The 15,273-nt window shown below is 37.3% G+C and overlaps 1 protein-coding gene and 1 non-coding gene across 2 annotated transcripts; both read left to right on the forward strand.

Annotated features, from left to right (window-relative positions):
- Positions 1-1,813: 1,813 nt before the first annotated feature.
- trnal-aag lies at positions 1,814-1,895 on the forward strand. Its single transcript has one exon. It is a non-coding gene; the product is annotated as a tRNA-Leu (tRNA).
- A 95-nt stretch (positions 1,896-1,990) lies between these two features.
- Positions 1,991-11,989, forward strand: polr3e (RNA polymerase III subunit E). The gene is made up of 21 exons (XM_014472907.2): positions 1,991-2,195; positions 2,882-2,993; positions 4,030-4,080; positions 4,193-4,270; positions 4,977-5,092; positions 5,193-5,275; positions 5,674-5,781; positions 6,085-6,134; positions 6,250-6,369; positions 6,466-6,551; positions 7,338-7,382; positions 7,473-7,564; positions 7,706-7,826; positions 7,918-7,999; positions 8,093-8,152; positions 8,337-8,494; positions 9,461-9,522; positions 9,597-10,048; positions 10,303-10,380; positions 10,460-10,582; positions 11,153-11,989. The coding sequence occupies exons 2-21, from the start codon at positions 2,955-2,957 to the stop codon at positions 11,207-11,209; spliced, it is 2,061 nt and encodes a 686-aa protein (XP_014328393.2). The 5' UTR covers positions 1,991-2,195; positions 2,882-2,954; the 3' UTR covers positions 11,210-11,989.
- Positions 11,990-15,273: the final 3,284 nt, after the last annotated feature.

Consider the following 15,273-nt stretch of genomic DNA (forward strand, 5'->3'; position numbering starts at 1 on the left):
CACACTATAAAAACAATATTGTAACCAATTATGAAGCAAGAAATAAAAATTACATTTTGTCAAATATCTTTATCAAAATTGTTAAGCAAATATAAATTAAATGTGTTGACTTATTACTAGGCAAAACAACGTGCTTTGGCTTAGTTACAGTGCATTTTACGCATTTATTGGTTGAAATAAATATAAACATGAAATTCTATTTATTGCATCAGGGTAATCTCACACTGAGAATAATCTAATCTGTAATATGAATTCATTTATTATGTGGTTAAAATAATAAATAAAAATGGTTGCAGCAATTGTTGGGTGTAACACATAATGATGCAAGGTGAATTAAAAAGTTTAAAATTTAAAGTGAATTAAAAAATAATAATCACACGAGCTGAAAATGAATCAACACGGTCAAAGATCAAATAGACTAAAATAGAACCGAAAAGTAAATGTTTTTCTGTAACAGTAGTTTTAAGTATTTGTGTAACTGAAGGAGGATTTCATAGACTTGCATAAATGTAACAATTTTTGTTGAAATAATCCTACATGTAGAGGATTATAAGACTCTAAAAATCTGCAACTGATTTAGATCATTTTGAAACATGCAAACTGTTCACTGAATATTTGAGCAAAAGTAAATTATGTACAAGAATATAGAAAACTCCAAAAAATACCAGGACCATAATCATCAAACTGAGCTTGTTAAAGTCAATTTGATGCTTAAAGTCTTATGTATGGAACAGAAATTAACTCCTACAGTTTCATTCATGAGGCGTGACAGAAGCAGACGCAGGAAATGTGTTGGGTTGTTTAGTGATACTAAGACATTACTCTTTGCTGCTGTTCTCTTAACGAGTTCTGAATACTTTGCTCCCTTTCACCCACTCATGTTCTCACTACAGTCCAACAGTTAACTAGTCTTTGTTGTGCACAGACACCATGGCCTACAGCCTGACCTTGCATGTGAACGTGTCCATTTAAACTCACTGCAAACAAAAGGACTGATCCTAAACGCCCTTAAACTCCTCACCACTCCCTTCTTGCTATTGTAAATGTCCTGCCTCACCTTCATTAAGTCTTTGCCACACCTTCCTCTCCTGCAGGGTTGGACTGAATTTGTGCCAGTGGCAGTAAGTATTGCTAACATTTTGCACAGGGTGTCAAAAGGTGCCAGCAGTTTGTTACAGCGGCCTAGGACACAATTAGTATTTCTAGTCACACAATTAGCCTGTTTAGCTTAGAGTAGCGTACCTGTATATACTATACAACTGTTTAATTACTCCCTTTTCTCCTTTATGAAGAATTTATTGGTATGATTCTGCTGTTTCCTCTTTTTATTAAACATTATATACATCAACTTGCCAATGGGGATGGAAATTAGACACTTGGCTATGAGCTCATGTACATGTATTTGCATATAAATGCAAAAATAAATGCAAATACATGCAAATACATTTTTTAAACATAAATTTGAAACAATCAACAACAACAGAAATATTAATGGTGGTTGTAAAACAACTGAAGAAGCATTTCTGTCATCTACTGATATGAAGTGTGGATATAATGCTAATCTACAGTATGTACGGTATGATATGAACTAATTGATTGACAGCTCTGATGGGGGGGGCGGCGGAGTTGACCAGATAGGATGGCCAGTCAGATTTCAATAACGCTACTGGTTATTATTGGTTATAATTTAATAAGCAGTGTAAGACCTGTAATAAAAGTGGCTACATTTAATTGTTACCCTAACCCTAACCATTTAACAGAAACAGTATTACTGTTTTGTATTTATACCGCTCCGCGGGATGTTTAGAACGGAGGTAGCGTGGCCGAGCGGTCTAAGGCGCTGGATTAAGGCTCCAGTCTCTTCGGGGGCGTGGGTTCGAATCCCACCGCTGCCATCATCCTTTTGTACCAAATTTCTTCAGTTGTTTTATTCATTGACTGCGAGCAAAACAGGGAGAGTTACCTAAGCAATTCAAGCATCAGCTGTGGTTAGTATCGCATAAACGACTGGTCGTGTAGTTTTGATCGTACTGAAATGAGCCCCCCCTTCGCCCCCACGTGTCTTCTGCGCTGACTCGACATGGTGCCTTCAGTCCAACAGTTAACTTCAGCTGCCTGAGTTGTGCTCCTCTGCGAGTTCCGCACATTTTTTTCTTACAGATGTGAAGGGCCAAACTGGACTGCGAGGTGTGCAGGTGAGTTTTACTCATGTCCTGGTATGGTTGTTATTTCCGTAAAGATAACTGACTCTTATTTTTTCAGCATGTGTCTTTAAGCACGCCAGGCTGTGCTACTGTGCTAGGCTAGCTGCTACCCGGCTAACAGTCGTATCTTATACGTATATAGGAAATCGTAACGTTAAACTTGTAGCACTTTGTCCTGCTTTTTCTTTTTACTTGCACATTATTTTTAGTATTTAAGTTTTTAGCTATTTTGAGGCCCGGTTGCCAGTTCATGAGGGGTTTGTGCTAGCTTGCTAATGAAGCTAACGCATCTAAACATTGACTTTTAAATGATTTGCTGTCTGCAGTGGGTGTTTAAACGGTATGAATTCACTGTTTTATGGATCTGTTAGACATAGTTTTGATTATTAGATGTTTACATAGAAGCAACTCATGTTACTGGATTGGATTGCTAAGTGTTTCATCATATGACTGTTACCTGGGCAGTGTCAGTGAATGCATCATCTGCTAGTTTAATAACTATTTTTATTGATGCTAGCTCATAATCTTGTTGTTCATACAACCTGACAAGGCTGCAGATAATGTTGATTTAACCATAAGAGTGTATCATTTCAGAATTTTTTTAATTTTTTATCTGTTTCAACTTTGTGTAGCATGACTTTCAGCCATTGTAGCTCGATTTATGTTTGTTTTTCCAGGTTGGCTCTCTCTGTATCACCTGCCAGTCCTTTCTGGTGACCTCTTCCAGCCCCCTGCTCCGATCACATCAATATGGCTAGTGGTGATGAGGATGATCCCATTATAGAAGAGGTATATTTTTTGTCATAAATCAACATAATTATGTAAATATAAAGTGGAAGGAAAATTATAGACGGTATTCAAAGTTTTTTACAAAAGAAATCCATCTTTTAGGATGTGTTTCTTTCAGCTTTGCATGTGTAGTTGACTGACATTTTGCATGTTTTTCCTTGCAGTGTAGTTCAAGCTCAGTCACATAATATGTGGAGGATATAAGAATATTAATTTTGTCTGAAATTCTCAATTGAGAATAGTTTCTGTCCCTTCTGACAATCATAAAGAGGCTCTAATTGTGGCTCTAAGGATGATCTTGGGGGATATTCCTTAGATGCATGGTGAATGGAGGCAAATCTTGTTTTGATTTTTGCTCTGTTGAAAACAACCCACAAACTATCACCCTCACTTCTGTCTTGTCAGCCATATTTGTTTATTCTGACCTCGCATTTGCTCTTGGGAGGTTTAGCAGGTTTTTCCGTCTGACTGTTTGTGAGGTGGCTGTACTCCACACACTGTAGGACTAATTTTTTTGTATCATCATGTGTAGGGTTTCAGGTTTTGGAAATGGGCTACCAATTTTTTAAATCTTGTGCATATAAAGTGTGCATATCTGTCTGTGCTGCACCTAATGTGGTATGCTAACTGAATGAAGACTCATGCTCTAATCTTTCTAGCATTTCTCTGTCAAGACTTAAGATGAAATAGATGTTGTTTTAGGGTAAATATTTTGTAAAAGTTGTCCTTCTGAATCTTTCCTTACCTTTTTTTGCAGACTTTAATATTTGCTTCCAGAATTAGAATGTATTATATTAGATATTTTATTAGTTTGGTCACACTAGAATAATAATGAACAATAGATGAATGAGACGGTTCTGTTCAGGCTTTCCCTCTTGTTCGTATTTTCCGTTAAGATTTCTACCTATGGTGGAAAGTTTTTAATTGTCTGGAATTGGATTTATATATTTCAGGAAATTGTGGAAAAGGGAAAACAGTGGTATGAGAAAAACTTGCACTGATGTTCATTTGCAAACAACGTTTCTGTTTCCTGTAGATTGATGTATATCTTTCCAAAAGCCTTGCAGATAAACTGTATCTTCTCCAGGTGAGCTTTTATTTCGTCGTTTTTTTTGCATTCCTCTGAACTGTCTTTGATGTGATTGACTGTTAAACGTTTAAAATATCTGGGGTCGCTTGCTTCTCTTTATTTGTGTCAGTACCCGGTGCGGCCGGGCACCATGACCTACGATGACGTCAGCCATCTGTCCGCTAAGATCAAACCCAAACAACAGAGGGTAAATGGGCCTTTTTGTGATATCCACTGTTTGGTTTCTGTCTTTTTAAGTCTGTGTTTAGATTTTTACTCCTTTCCTGGATTACTGCCGTCGTAGAAACAAACAAAAGAGGAGTAAATTTCCACCAAAAAAGTCAGACATTTTTAGGTTATACTCAGTAAAATATCAGTTCTAGTAAAAAACTTGGAAGTCAAAAATTTCCTAGAAACCCCACATCCCCCAGGTAATCTCAGAAACTTCCCTGTCTTTTTTTATAAGTTTCAAAAGTTGAAAAATGTTGACGTTTTTTCTAGAAAAGTTCTGACTTTATCAAATTCTCGACTTTTTCAAACTTCTAGAATTTTTCTGAGATTAATTTCAAAATTAGAGTTTTTTTCTATCAAATTTTAAACTTTTCAAGCACAGTCATTTTCTCTTTTTTTTTCATGAAAATTTTAGAGATTTTTTCCACTATCTGTAAGCCTCTATAAGACTTTAAATTACAATTTTTCTCCCTCACCAGAACAGAAACCTTTATTTTATAATTTCACTTATTGGTTGGTTGGAGTTGCTTTTGAGTTTGTATCAAGCTCACCTTTGCACTTATTTGTCAAAAACATTGAATAAGATCTTTTAGAAAAGGCTCCGAACATTTAATCTTTTTCTCATACTTCTCAAATTTAACGTCTCTGAGAATTCGTGCTTCTTTGTGCTGCTCGTCAATCAGCTGGAGCTGGAAATGGCCATCAACACAATGAGTCCCAACTACTGTCGCAGTAAAGGAGAGCAGATAGCGCTGAATGTGGACGGGACGTCCTACGATGAAACCAACACCTACAGGGCGTACGTCAGCGGTTAAGCCATCAGATTTATATCTGAAAACAAAATAAACTGGTTGGTTTGTTTACTGGTCTGATTGTCCTGCTTGTTTTCTCCTCTGCAGAAAAATGATGGACAAACAGACGTTCTCCTCCATGCAGGCCACCACCAACACGTCCAGATATGCGGCTGCTGTGTTTCGCAAAGGTCTGACCCGATTAGCTGCTGGAGTGTCCTATAAAATTATTAATACATTCTGTACTTTTGCGAGTTTAATCATGTGACTGCCACAAACCGTAATGTGTTTCACTGGGATTTTATGTGACGGAAAAACAGAGTGACACATTATTGTGAAGAGGAAGAAAAATGAAGCGTGGTTTTCTTAAAGAGGTGTGTGATAATGCATATTTTGGAATCAATTTGATACAAAGTAAATAGCACCACTATCGATGTTTTATTCTCGTTCCACATTTCGTCAGACTTCTAACCTTTCTGTGTTTTTCTGGTTTTGCCTTTAGCTTTTTTTGCTAAACGAAGGACAGGATGTGGAAACAGAAGCAGGAGAAAAACTCAATATGCTTGTGTGCATCTTTTAATGTGAGCAGGTGAGCTGCACATCACGCCTCTGACGGGAATCCTGCAGATGAGACCGGGCTTCTCCTACCTGGACAAAGCGGACAGCAAAACCAGAGAGCGCGAGGCGGCTAACGAAGGTGTCTGTTCAACACATTCGTTTTTTAAAATTGCTGCACTTTCACTCCTAGTAAAGGTAGAAAATCATATCAAAAACGTATTTATTCTTTGACTAAAAATTTCTGAAATATCTCCACACTTTGTCTCTCAGCTATCAGAATATTTCTGTCATAAAAACTGAAACTAACTAACTGAACTAGTTGTGTTCAGAAGTCAAGATTTAACTAATTCCTCCCCTCTTTTAATTGATAAAGTTAGAATGTATTGATTCTAGTAGGTTTTGGTGTTTCTGCACACATGTGACCAGAGTTTTGTCCCTGCAGGAGGAGATTCCTCTCAGGATGAAGCGGAGGAGGAAGCCAAAGCAATTACTGTGAGTATTTAGATTTAAAACCAAATTAGAGGAGTCCTGATTATTTTTACTTTTAAGTTCCCATGCAGAAGAAAAGAGAATTTTCAGAATTTATTCTGGTTGTGTTCATTTTCAGGTGAGGTTTGCCCGACCTGAGTCCGAGCAGGCCCGGCAAAGGAGGATCCAGTCCTACGAGTTCCTGCAGAAGAAGCAAGCAGAGGAGCCGTGGATCCACCTGCAGTACCACAGTGCCAAGGTAGAGGGAGCGCTCTCCATTTATTACAAAAAGTTTTTATTTATTTTTTGCCGATCCTTTGCAAATTCTTTTTACATTTCTCGTTATTTGATTCAGGACAGCCGATCGGACCATGAAAAGCAGTACCTGTACTGTCAGTCAGTGGACGCCTCGCAAAACTCTGAGCTGGTCAAAACTCCAAAGTGAGTGTAACCAAAACACATTATGACATTTAAGTTATCATAACATGGAGAATGAATACTTTTTGTGTAATATTATGTTATTTTGTTTTTATATATTGCATATTCCTATCATTGTGTGAATCTACTTGCTTTGAATGGCTCTCACTTTGCCGCTGTTGCGCAGAAATTTCCTCATTGGGGGATAAAAAAGGATATTTCTGTTTCTGTTTTCCCAAAATGAAACATGCGATAGTGGCCAAAGAAAACAAACAATGTAACAAGTAAGCTAATTTTAAAAATGAATGTTGACAGAAGGTTGATCCTTAATCTTTCCGTCGAGTCTAAAGATGTTTCCAAATCTTAATTTGGACAAAATTATAAGAGATTATAAGAAGTTTAAAAATACTTTTAAAAACTAGTGTTTTTGCATTTTCTTTAATTTTACGGTAAATCTGATCACATTTATTCTGTGACTTTTACTGTAAAGCAGACTTTAATTCATCCAAATCTGCATTAGTTAATTTATTTAGCTGGATTGAACAAAGTCGGTGTATAAATCTGTTTCTTGTGCTGAGAACTGAATACATTTTTGTATTTTTTATTTTCAAATTAGTTCCAAAGAATGTGCAAACCGAATGCTTTACTTTGAATGAGGCAAACATGCAAAACTCCCAAACTGTTTCTTTAGCAATAACGCTATTAGGTGATTGTAATAGAGGAATAAAATGTAAAGAAAAAAACGAGTAAATTAAGCTAAATTCTGGTTTTAACTCCTATTTTGTTCCCGTCTTTGTCTGCTCTTCTCAGAGAGTATTTGGCGATGCTGATGCCTCCACTGGCTGAGGAGAAAATGTAAGCGTTACTTGATTTTATTTATTTTCTTGTTGGTATAAAGCAGCTGCAGAGGTGCATCGTTAATGTGACTGTCTCTCTGTGTGTTAGTGCCAAGCCTGTTGGTCCCAGTAACGTTCTGTCCATGGCTCAGCTCCGCACTCTGCCGCTGGGGGAGCAGGTCAAGACCCTGATGAAGAACGGTAACAGAAAAAAAATCTGAAATCTATTAAAAACACTTCAAACCTTCAGATTTTAATCATTGTTTACGTTTTAGTTGGTTTGTTTTACTTGTTTTGTGCAGATATCTGTTTTATTTATTAGTTTGTAACTTTTCTTTGCAGTTAAGGTGATGCCTTTTGCCAACCTGATGGGCCTTCTTGCTTCGGGTACTGACCAGACATCAGTGCTGCGCTGCATCCAGCAGGTGGCGCTGCTAGTGCAAGGCAACTGGGTTGTAAAGAGGTGAGGTTTTTGTTCCTCCCTATTTGTTTAAAGAAAAATGTTCAGATAATAGAAGAAAAAAGTATATTTAAAGTTTTATTTTTGTCCACAGTGATGTTCTGTATCCTAAAAACACCTGCAGTGCTCATAGTGGCGTTCCTGCCGAAGTTCTCTGTCGTGGCAGAGACTTTGTGGTGAGATGCTGCTCCAGTTTTTCATTAAAGTACCTGAGTCTAAGTCAGTTTGTAGATTATGAAGCCATAAAATCAGTGGGTTCTTATTTTTAGATGTGGAGGTTCACAAAGGAGCGCTCAGTGATGAGGAAGGAGATCACATCCATCATCAAAGTAAGAAGCACTTTGATGCCTGAACTGGGTGATATTAATTAGTAGTTCCCTTTTAGTATTTATTTCTAGAACTAGACTTGTACAACTTTACATTTCAAACTTCACATATATACAGTATTTTCCAGACTAAAAGTTGCTCCAAATATAAACAGAACTATGTTCTCCTTCCCTCCGCCTCCATTAGCTTCCCCCTGAGGACGTGAAGGAGTTCCTGGAGCACGTGGCATCTCCTCGGGTCAACCGAGGCTGGGAGTTCCTGCTGCCCACTGATGCAGATTTCATCAAGAAGCACCCAGACGTTGCTCACAGACAGAACATGCTGTGGCTCGGCATCCAGAGCAAGTAGGTTGTATTTGTAGAGCATATTAATATGCATTAAAGTAATAGGGATGCAAACAATTAACCCATTAATGATAATTGTCGATTAGTGGTTTATTAATGAAAAATTTGCTCCAGTCGATTTACTATAAGCGTCCAATCAGACATTCTTTTAGTGGTGTAGTTTGGCCGCCATCCAGCAGAGGGCGCTGCTGGCCATCCTTTGGCGGATTGACAAAGAAGCAAAGATGGCGGCGGAGCTATCCCGAGACGGGAAACAGAAACGGTCCAAACGGAGTCCTGTGTGGGATGGAAAATGCACTTTATGTTTGGAAATATAAACACTCGACAAGTTCCTTAAGTTTCGGATTAACAGCGCTAATTTAGCCGAGCTGAATGACGGAGCCAACTACTCTATACTGAAATGCTACGAAGGTGATGATAATATGACAGAAAGCCGGATGAAAATTGTAGCATGATGTTAAAAGACATGGCGCCGATAAACACGGTTGATTTTGAGGGCTGTGGTGAGTTGATACATTTAATGGAGCGAAGTTTTAATATTCCTTCTAGAGAGGTAGTTCTGTATGAATTAAGTATTTCTCTTATTCTATTCTTTTCATCTTTTATTTTGCTATTCAGTAACCTAAGATATTCCTGTATATATAAGTTTAATGCAAGAAAACTATTTTCTATTTGATTTTCAGTTTATTCGGTCAGTATTTAACACAGCTGGCACATTGTAATGTTAAAACTTACTGATTTCCCCTCCCGCCACCTTTTTAATATGAAAAAATTTGCCTTTTGTTATGGAAAGTCGATCGGGCCTCTTGTTTAAGAAAAAAAACGGACACTCATTAGTTTATCAGTAACATCAATCAGCTTTAGATTAACTCAGTAATCAATAATTTGCTTCCCTATGATGTACATATTTTTCTTTATAAATTTCTTCTTTTTTGAAAAACATTCAGGCCTGTTTTTTCTTTAAAGGTTGGAAAAAGTTTTCAACTTCTCTAAAGAAGACTTCATGCCAAAGAATTCCCCTCAACCTGGTGAGTAACATCTCAGTCTGAGCCTGGTTTGGGGTTTTCTTCCTGACATAAATCTCACATTGTGTGTTTTGTAGAGCCCGTTCACGTCAGCGGTGCGCAGCGCCTGAAGTTTGCTCAGGAGCGAGCTCAAGACAACCAGGCGTCGCTGCAGAGGGACCTGGATGGCAGACGTGCAGGAAGCAGCGTCCAGATCAAACAGGAACCCAACGGCGACGTTGCGGAGGAGCTGATGGACACTTCTTCCTCCATCCACAACGGTTCTGTTAATGGTTACTCCAGCGCCACCTCCCCCTGCTTGGATCATACTAACGGAGGGAGCCCCTCCAACAGCTTGACCCCGGAGCTGCAGGACTTTGTGACAAAGACTTTCCAGAAACACGTTGTGCTGACGCTGAATGAGCTGAAGAGACTCTTTAACCTCTACCTGGCTTCCATACCGGCTGGACAAAACGTCTTCAGCTCCATTTCCGATCACATGCTGCAGGACGCTGTGCTGCTCTGCCACTGCAAGCAGATAATGGTGCCTGTAAGTATTCACAAAAATGAGTGCTCTTCTGTTTTCTCAGTGTTTCAGAGGCTGTGTGTTTACAAGTTTGTAAAGAGGACATATTTTGCAAAAATCACATTTTGTGCGTTTTTGTATTTTCATTTGAGTCTCTACTGCTTCTAACAACAGCTTAAGCAATTTAAAAAATCAAAAAGGAAAACCCAGCTGTTTTTTTGGCAATCGGGGAATGATTAATTCCCTGATTGTGATTCCTTGTTTTTCTTCCACTTTAGTTTCCTGCTCAGAGTAAATTAGCTCCTGATGAAAGGAAGGTGTTTGGTCTTTGGGAGACAGGAGACAACTTCGACAAGGTGAACTTTACTTCCCACACAGCATTGATCCACACATCTCAACATTTTCTCATGAAGTTGTTTATCTTTTTGCCTGCAGCACCGCCGCCTGCTCTACGACCTTTTCACAAAGAACCACCGGGTCAGGAGGAACGTGATCCAAGCCAGACTTGCTCAGGATTTGGGCGACGTGTCTAAAGCCGAAGTTGATCGACTGCTTCATGTAAGACGTAAATATGTAAATAACGGTGGAAATTAAATATTATTAGAAATAACATTATAATCAATTAAACTCCAAAGACAAAACAGTAGAGTGTTGCATCCTATGAGGGATAAAACCATATTGTTTCGTTTTCTAATGCAAATCCAAAAAGTACAAATTCTTATTCAGCTACTTTACTCTGATACTCCTAAATAAATAAAATTAGTACAATCAATTTTCTTTAGAAATCAGTTCATAGGTAATTGGTGTATGTAATCATTTAGCCGTTTGTACGACAGCATGTTTATTCTAGATTGATCTAAATTAAGATTTATTTATAGACACTGGCTCAATTGAGGTTTTATAAAGTACTGACGATTTATGTGACCTCTGAAGGAAATTGGATGGACTATATTTTATTAAGGCAATGAATGCACACTGCTTTTTTTCCAAATTATTTTTAAAATATATTGAAGCTAATTTGTGAACATGTGAAAAGTGGTGTGAATATTTCTGCAAGGCACAGTTCCTACAACCACCTCTCTGCCATCAGTCTAACCTTTTGTTTTATTTTATTATTATTCTATTCAGGAGTGCTGCATCAGCAGTGCAGGGTTTTGGTACCTGAAGGGAACGTTGCAGTCATGACCCTGATGACCTGCCCGCCTTCGTTCACCGACAGATAATCAAACTCTCTCCCTCGTGTCCGACGGGATGCCAGACGAGACCCGACAGCCAAACAAAGCAGCCGGTTCAGGCCTGAGAGCTGGGGATTGGAGGATGGAGACGTCGGCTGCGCTCTCTGCTCCGAAGAAACTGGGGGGGAAAAAAACAACCTCTGATGCAACAGCAGGAAATAAACTCACTCAAAGCCGTAGAGACTGAGAAGAAATGGTTTATAATCACAATGAAGAAATGGTAGAATATACTTTTTTTTTTTGCCTTTATGACTTTTTTCTGACCTGGATAGTGTTAGAATGTTGGAAACATTTCAGACTGTTTTTATTTTACTCCTCTTTTGGCCAGAAAATACAGTTTACAGGAGACAACTTATTCAGTTTAGAATCCATTAATTTAATGCATTTTTTAAAAGATCTGACTTTGGGTTCAGAACATCATATTTATCTAATCTTTAGCGCACAGGTGGAGAAGTACGAGCTGCAAGGAATTAAATGTATGAAGTTCTTTTAACTCCTGAAGACAAAATGGAGACATGATACATGTCAAGTAAATACTGTATTAAAAGCCTTTTGGGAAACCTGGATCTGAAATCTCCATCAGTCAAATCTGTAATAATTGATCAACTTTATTAATTGAATGAACATCTACTGTAAAGTTGGCTTCCTGAGCTGATCAGACATTTTCAGTTTGTTTGTTTTTTCCTGGAAGTGATTTTTTTTTTTCTGAACAGAACCAATAAAGATGCAATTTGAAATAAAAAATATATATTTTTGTCTTTAAAGTTGAACAAATTTCCTGAACAGTAAGCGCCTTTTTTTAAACTCCAGAGGTTAAACACCTGTCTGTATGAGAGGAGTTTTTGTTTTAAAATGGATTCAAATGTATGTAATACAGTTGGAAAAAATTAACTTACAATATTTGTATGATGGGTCTACAAATATATAAAAAAAATTAAGATTTGCTCTAATTTGATTTAAAAAAAAAAAAGAAAATGAAATATCCCACCAAGATGAAATTGAGGCAAAACAGAAGCTTCAGGTATAAAAGTTCACTCAAAAAATGTGTTGGTGTTAAAAACAATATATACCAAAACAGATTAGCAATAAAAATGCTAATACATTGTACAAGACTATAGCAGAAAAAAAAATTAGATTCAATCATACCCCTTGGACTTTTCACATTTTGTTCCATTACCAGTATAAACTTCAAAGTACTCTACAGTACTTTCATGTTCAAATAAAATAAAAAATTATGTATAAAAATATGTATAACCAGCACTCTGAAAACATTCGCAGGTCTTAATAAAGGCAAAAAAAGGACATGTTTTGACAACAATCCTAAGCACGTAGCCAAAGCTACAACAGAACGAGTTTGATGAAGGTATAATTATATCTTACAACGGCCCAGTCAAAGTTCAGACTTGAATTAAATTGAGAATGTGGGTCAAGGAGTGGAAAACCATGCAAAGTCTGGCACAATTTGAGCTAATTTGCAAAGGTAAATGAGAAAACATGTCTACATATGTGCAAATCCAGGATTAGTAGATGTAATTACAACATGTTTAATAAAGAACTGTAACCAAACATCTTGATGTGTAGTAACACAATAACCAATTCGCATACAAAAAAAACACATGCTTGGTAAGCAGTGTATTTAGCAGTACATATTGGGACAGATTTTCCAGATTATTTTTCTTAAAGTGATTAAAGAAACTAAGAGTAAAGCCAGTTTGCAGATCATGTTTCAGGTGGAGTTCATCTCTGAAGTAGAAACCTGCTGCAGCAGGATGTGGGAAGAATCAAAGCTGCACAATCTGCTGGTAAAGCAACAGGAAGAAGCAAACCATTGACATGTTACAGAGACCACATGCACTGTTTAGAGCATGCAGATAGCAGAGGATAAAAAGTTGCTAGTTTAATGTGTTTGTTTGCTGCAGATCAACATTTTCTTTTGTAAAACAAAATTGTGAATATTCTCATTTTGAACACGATTTAACTTCAGACTGAAACATAGAGGACATATTGGTGCCCCACTTTAAACTTCAAGCTGGGATTACAATCTTTTTGTCTCGTAAAAAAGAAATCCGCTGAACCTCTGCTCTCCGCTTTCAAACACTTACAATAACCTGCGATTACTGAATGAGGGGATTTCTCACTAGCAGCTTAAATGCAGGTATCAGTTTTCTTGCACAACATAACGGCATTAACGGCCACGTCTTATTTTTCCCTTACAGTCATTAATAATCAGTTACACATGGACAAGTTTGGTATCCACAGAAACCCCAGGCGCTTGGCTAAAAGCTGATAAAAACCATTTGAGTATTTAAGTTTAGCATGAAGCGACAGACGCCAGTGACCAGGAACCTTCATCAAAAAGTTGGTGTAAGGAGCTCTGACAGTGCCAAAAAAGTATATATTTTATTATTGCATTTATAGTATTTATAATATACTTCACTTTGAACAATTTTCTATTGTTTTGCTACATTTTGATAAAAAAAAGGTTTATTTCAAGGTATTTGTTACACTTGAAATAAAACAAAACTCACTCATAATGACGTTTTCGGCAAGATATAGGACCTTATTTAAGATAAATAATTCCTTAACACTGATAAAAAGTAGTAAATCCACTGGCAGATTGTTTATTACATGGGGAAAATGTATAAGCAAAATAATCTGCCAGTTGAGCTAGTTCTTTTTAAATCAATATTAATGAAGTATTTACTTAAAATAACCTTATTTACTTTGGTGAAATGTTACTTGTAAGTTAGTTTTGCTTTTTTCGAGTGTGCTAAGATATTTGCACTAGAAACTAGACCAAAAATACTTGGTAAAGTTTTATATTTTTGCAGGGAAGAAGCTCAGTACTGGTTTATGTTTGCTGCATCTCCAGTTGTAAAGGATTTGAGGTGCTGGCCTGGAGCTGTCTGTTATGCAACAGATTATTAGCTTTAAATCTAAGCTCTTTACTGCTCAGCGAGGGGTTAAACCTGCAGGTCGTTTGTAAGCACAGGCAGATCTGGAATCAGATGACTCACCCTCCAACAGCACTGTAAGCATTGCTGCGTGGCCGTCTGGCAGTTTATAGATCAGTTTCAAGTCAATGGGTCATATCTGAAGAGATAATCCTGGTTTGGGGGCGGTTCTGGTTCCAGACTTGGCCTGGAGATCAAATTAACAGGGACCTCAACTGTCTCAGTTAGAGAAACCTATTGAACCTCAGGACACAGTCGATTACACTGATTTTTTTATTTTTTTTTTACACGTATCACACCAAAGAGGAGTGACTAATTAGTTACACTCTACTTTGTGTTGGCCTGTCTAATTAAAAACCAATAAAACACAACGAAGTTTGCAGCAGTGCAAACTGCTAGCTAAAATGTGTGTCTTAGCTAGCAGGGTTAGCTAAAATGCGTTCAGCTAACACATTTTTCGTTTAGCGTTTTTGCAAGGTAAATTCTAAAGCGCTAGTTTACTTGGCTCTTTGGAAAACTTTCAGTTTATTAAAGTTCAACATTTGTGTTGAAGTTTTGATTATCGATTAAGAATTCTTCAGGTAATTAGCCGTTTATTTTCATGCTCTTATTTTGAAGTGGTTGAAGACCGTTTACGCAGCACTTCCGTTGCCAATTCTCCGTCTTTTAGGAAGAACATAAAACACATTGCAGAAAACAGAACATGAGCAAATACATCTAAAGGCATTATAGATCATGTAAAAATTACATCAGTCTTTTGAGACGAGATATCATTTGAAATTAGCGCCTTAGCATTAGCTTCTGCTAAGTGTTGGTGTAGTGCTTTAGCATTAGCATAACATACGGTATTGTTTATAATTAGTGGTTCGGGGTTGGTACAATAAACTTTTGTAGTTAGCAATGCCAGGAAGTTTGTAGTATGACCAAATGTTAAAGGGCGTGTATATTTCTACAGGAAACTGCAGATCTTTTAATATTTAAACACTATCTTTTTACTCGGGGTTTATCAAAGGTAGATAATCAAATAAGCTGGAAAAAAGACAAGCTCAAGGTAGCTTTG

The sequence above is a fragment of the Xiphophorus maculatus genome, chromosome 10 (genome assembly GCF_002775205.1).
Source record: "Xiphophorus maculatus strain JP 163 A chromosome 10, X_maculatus-5.0-male, whole genome shotgun sequence".
Lineage (NCBI taxonomy): Eukaryota > Metazoa > Chordata > Actinopteri > Cyprinodontiformes > Poeciliidae > Xiphophorus > Xiphophorus maculatus.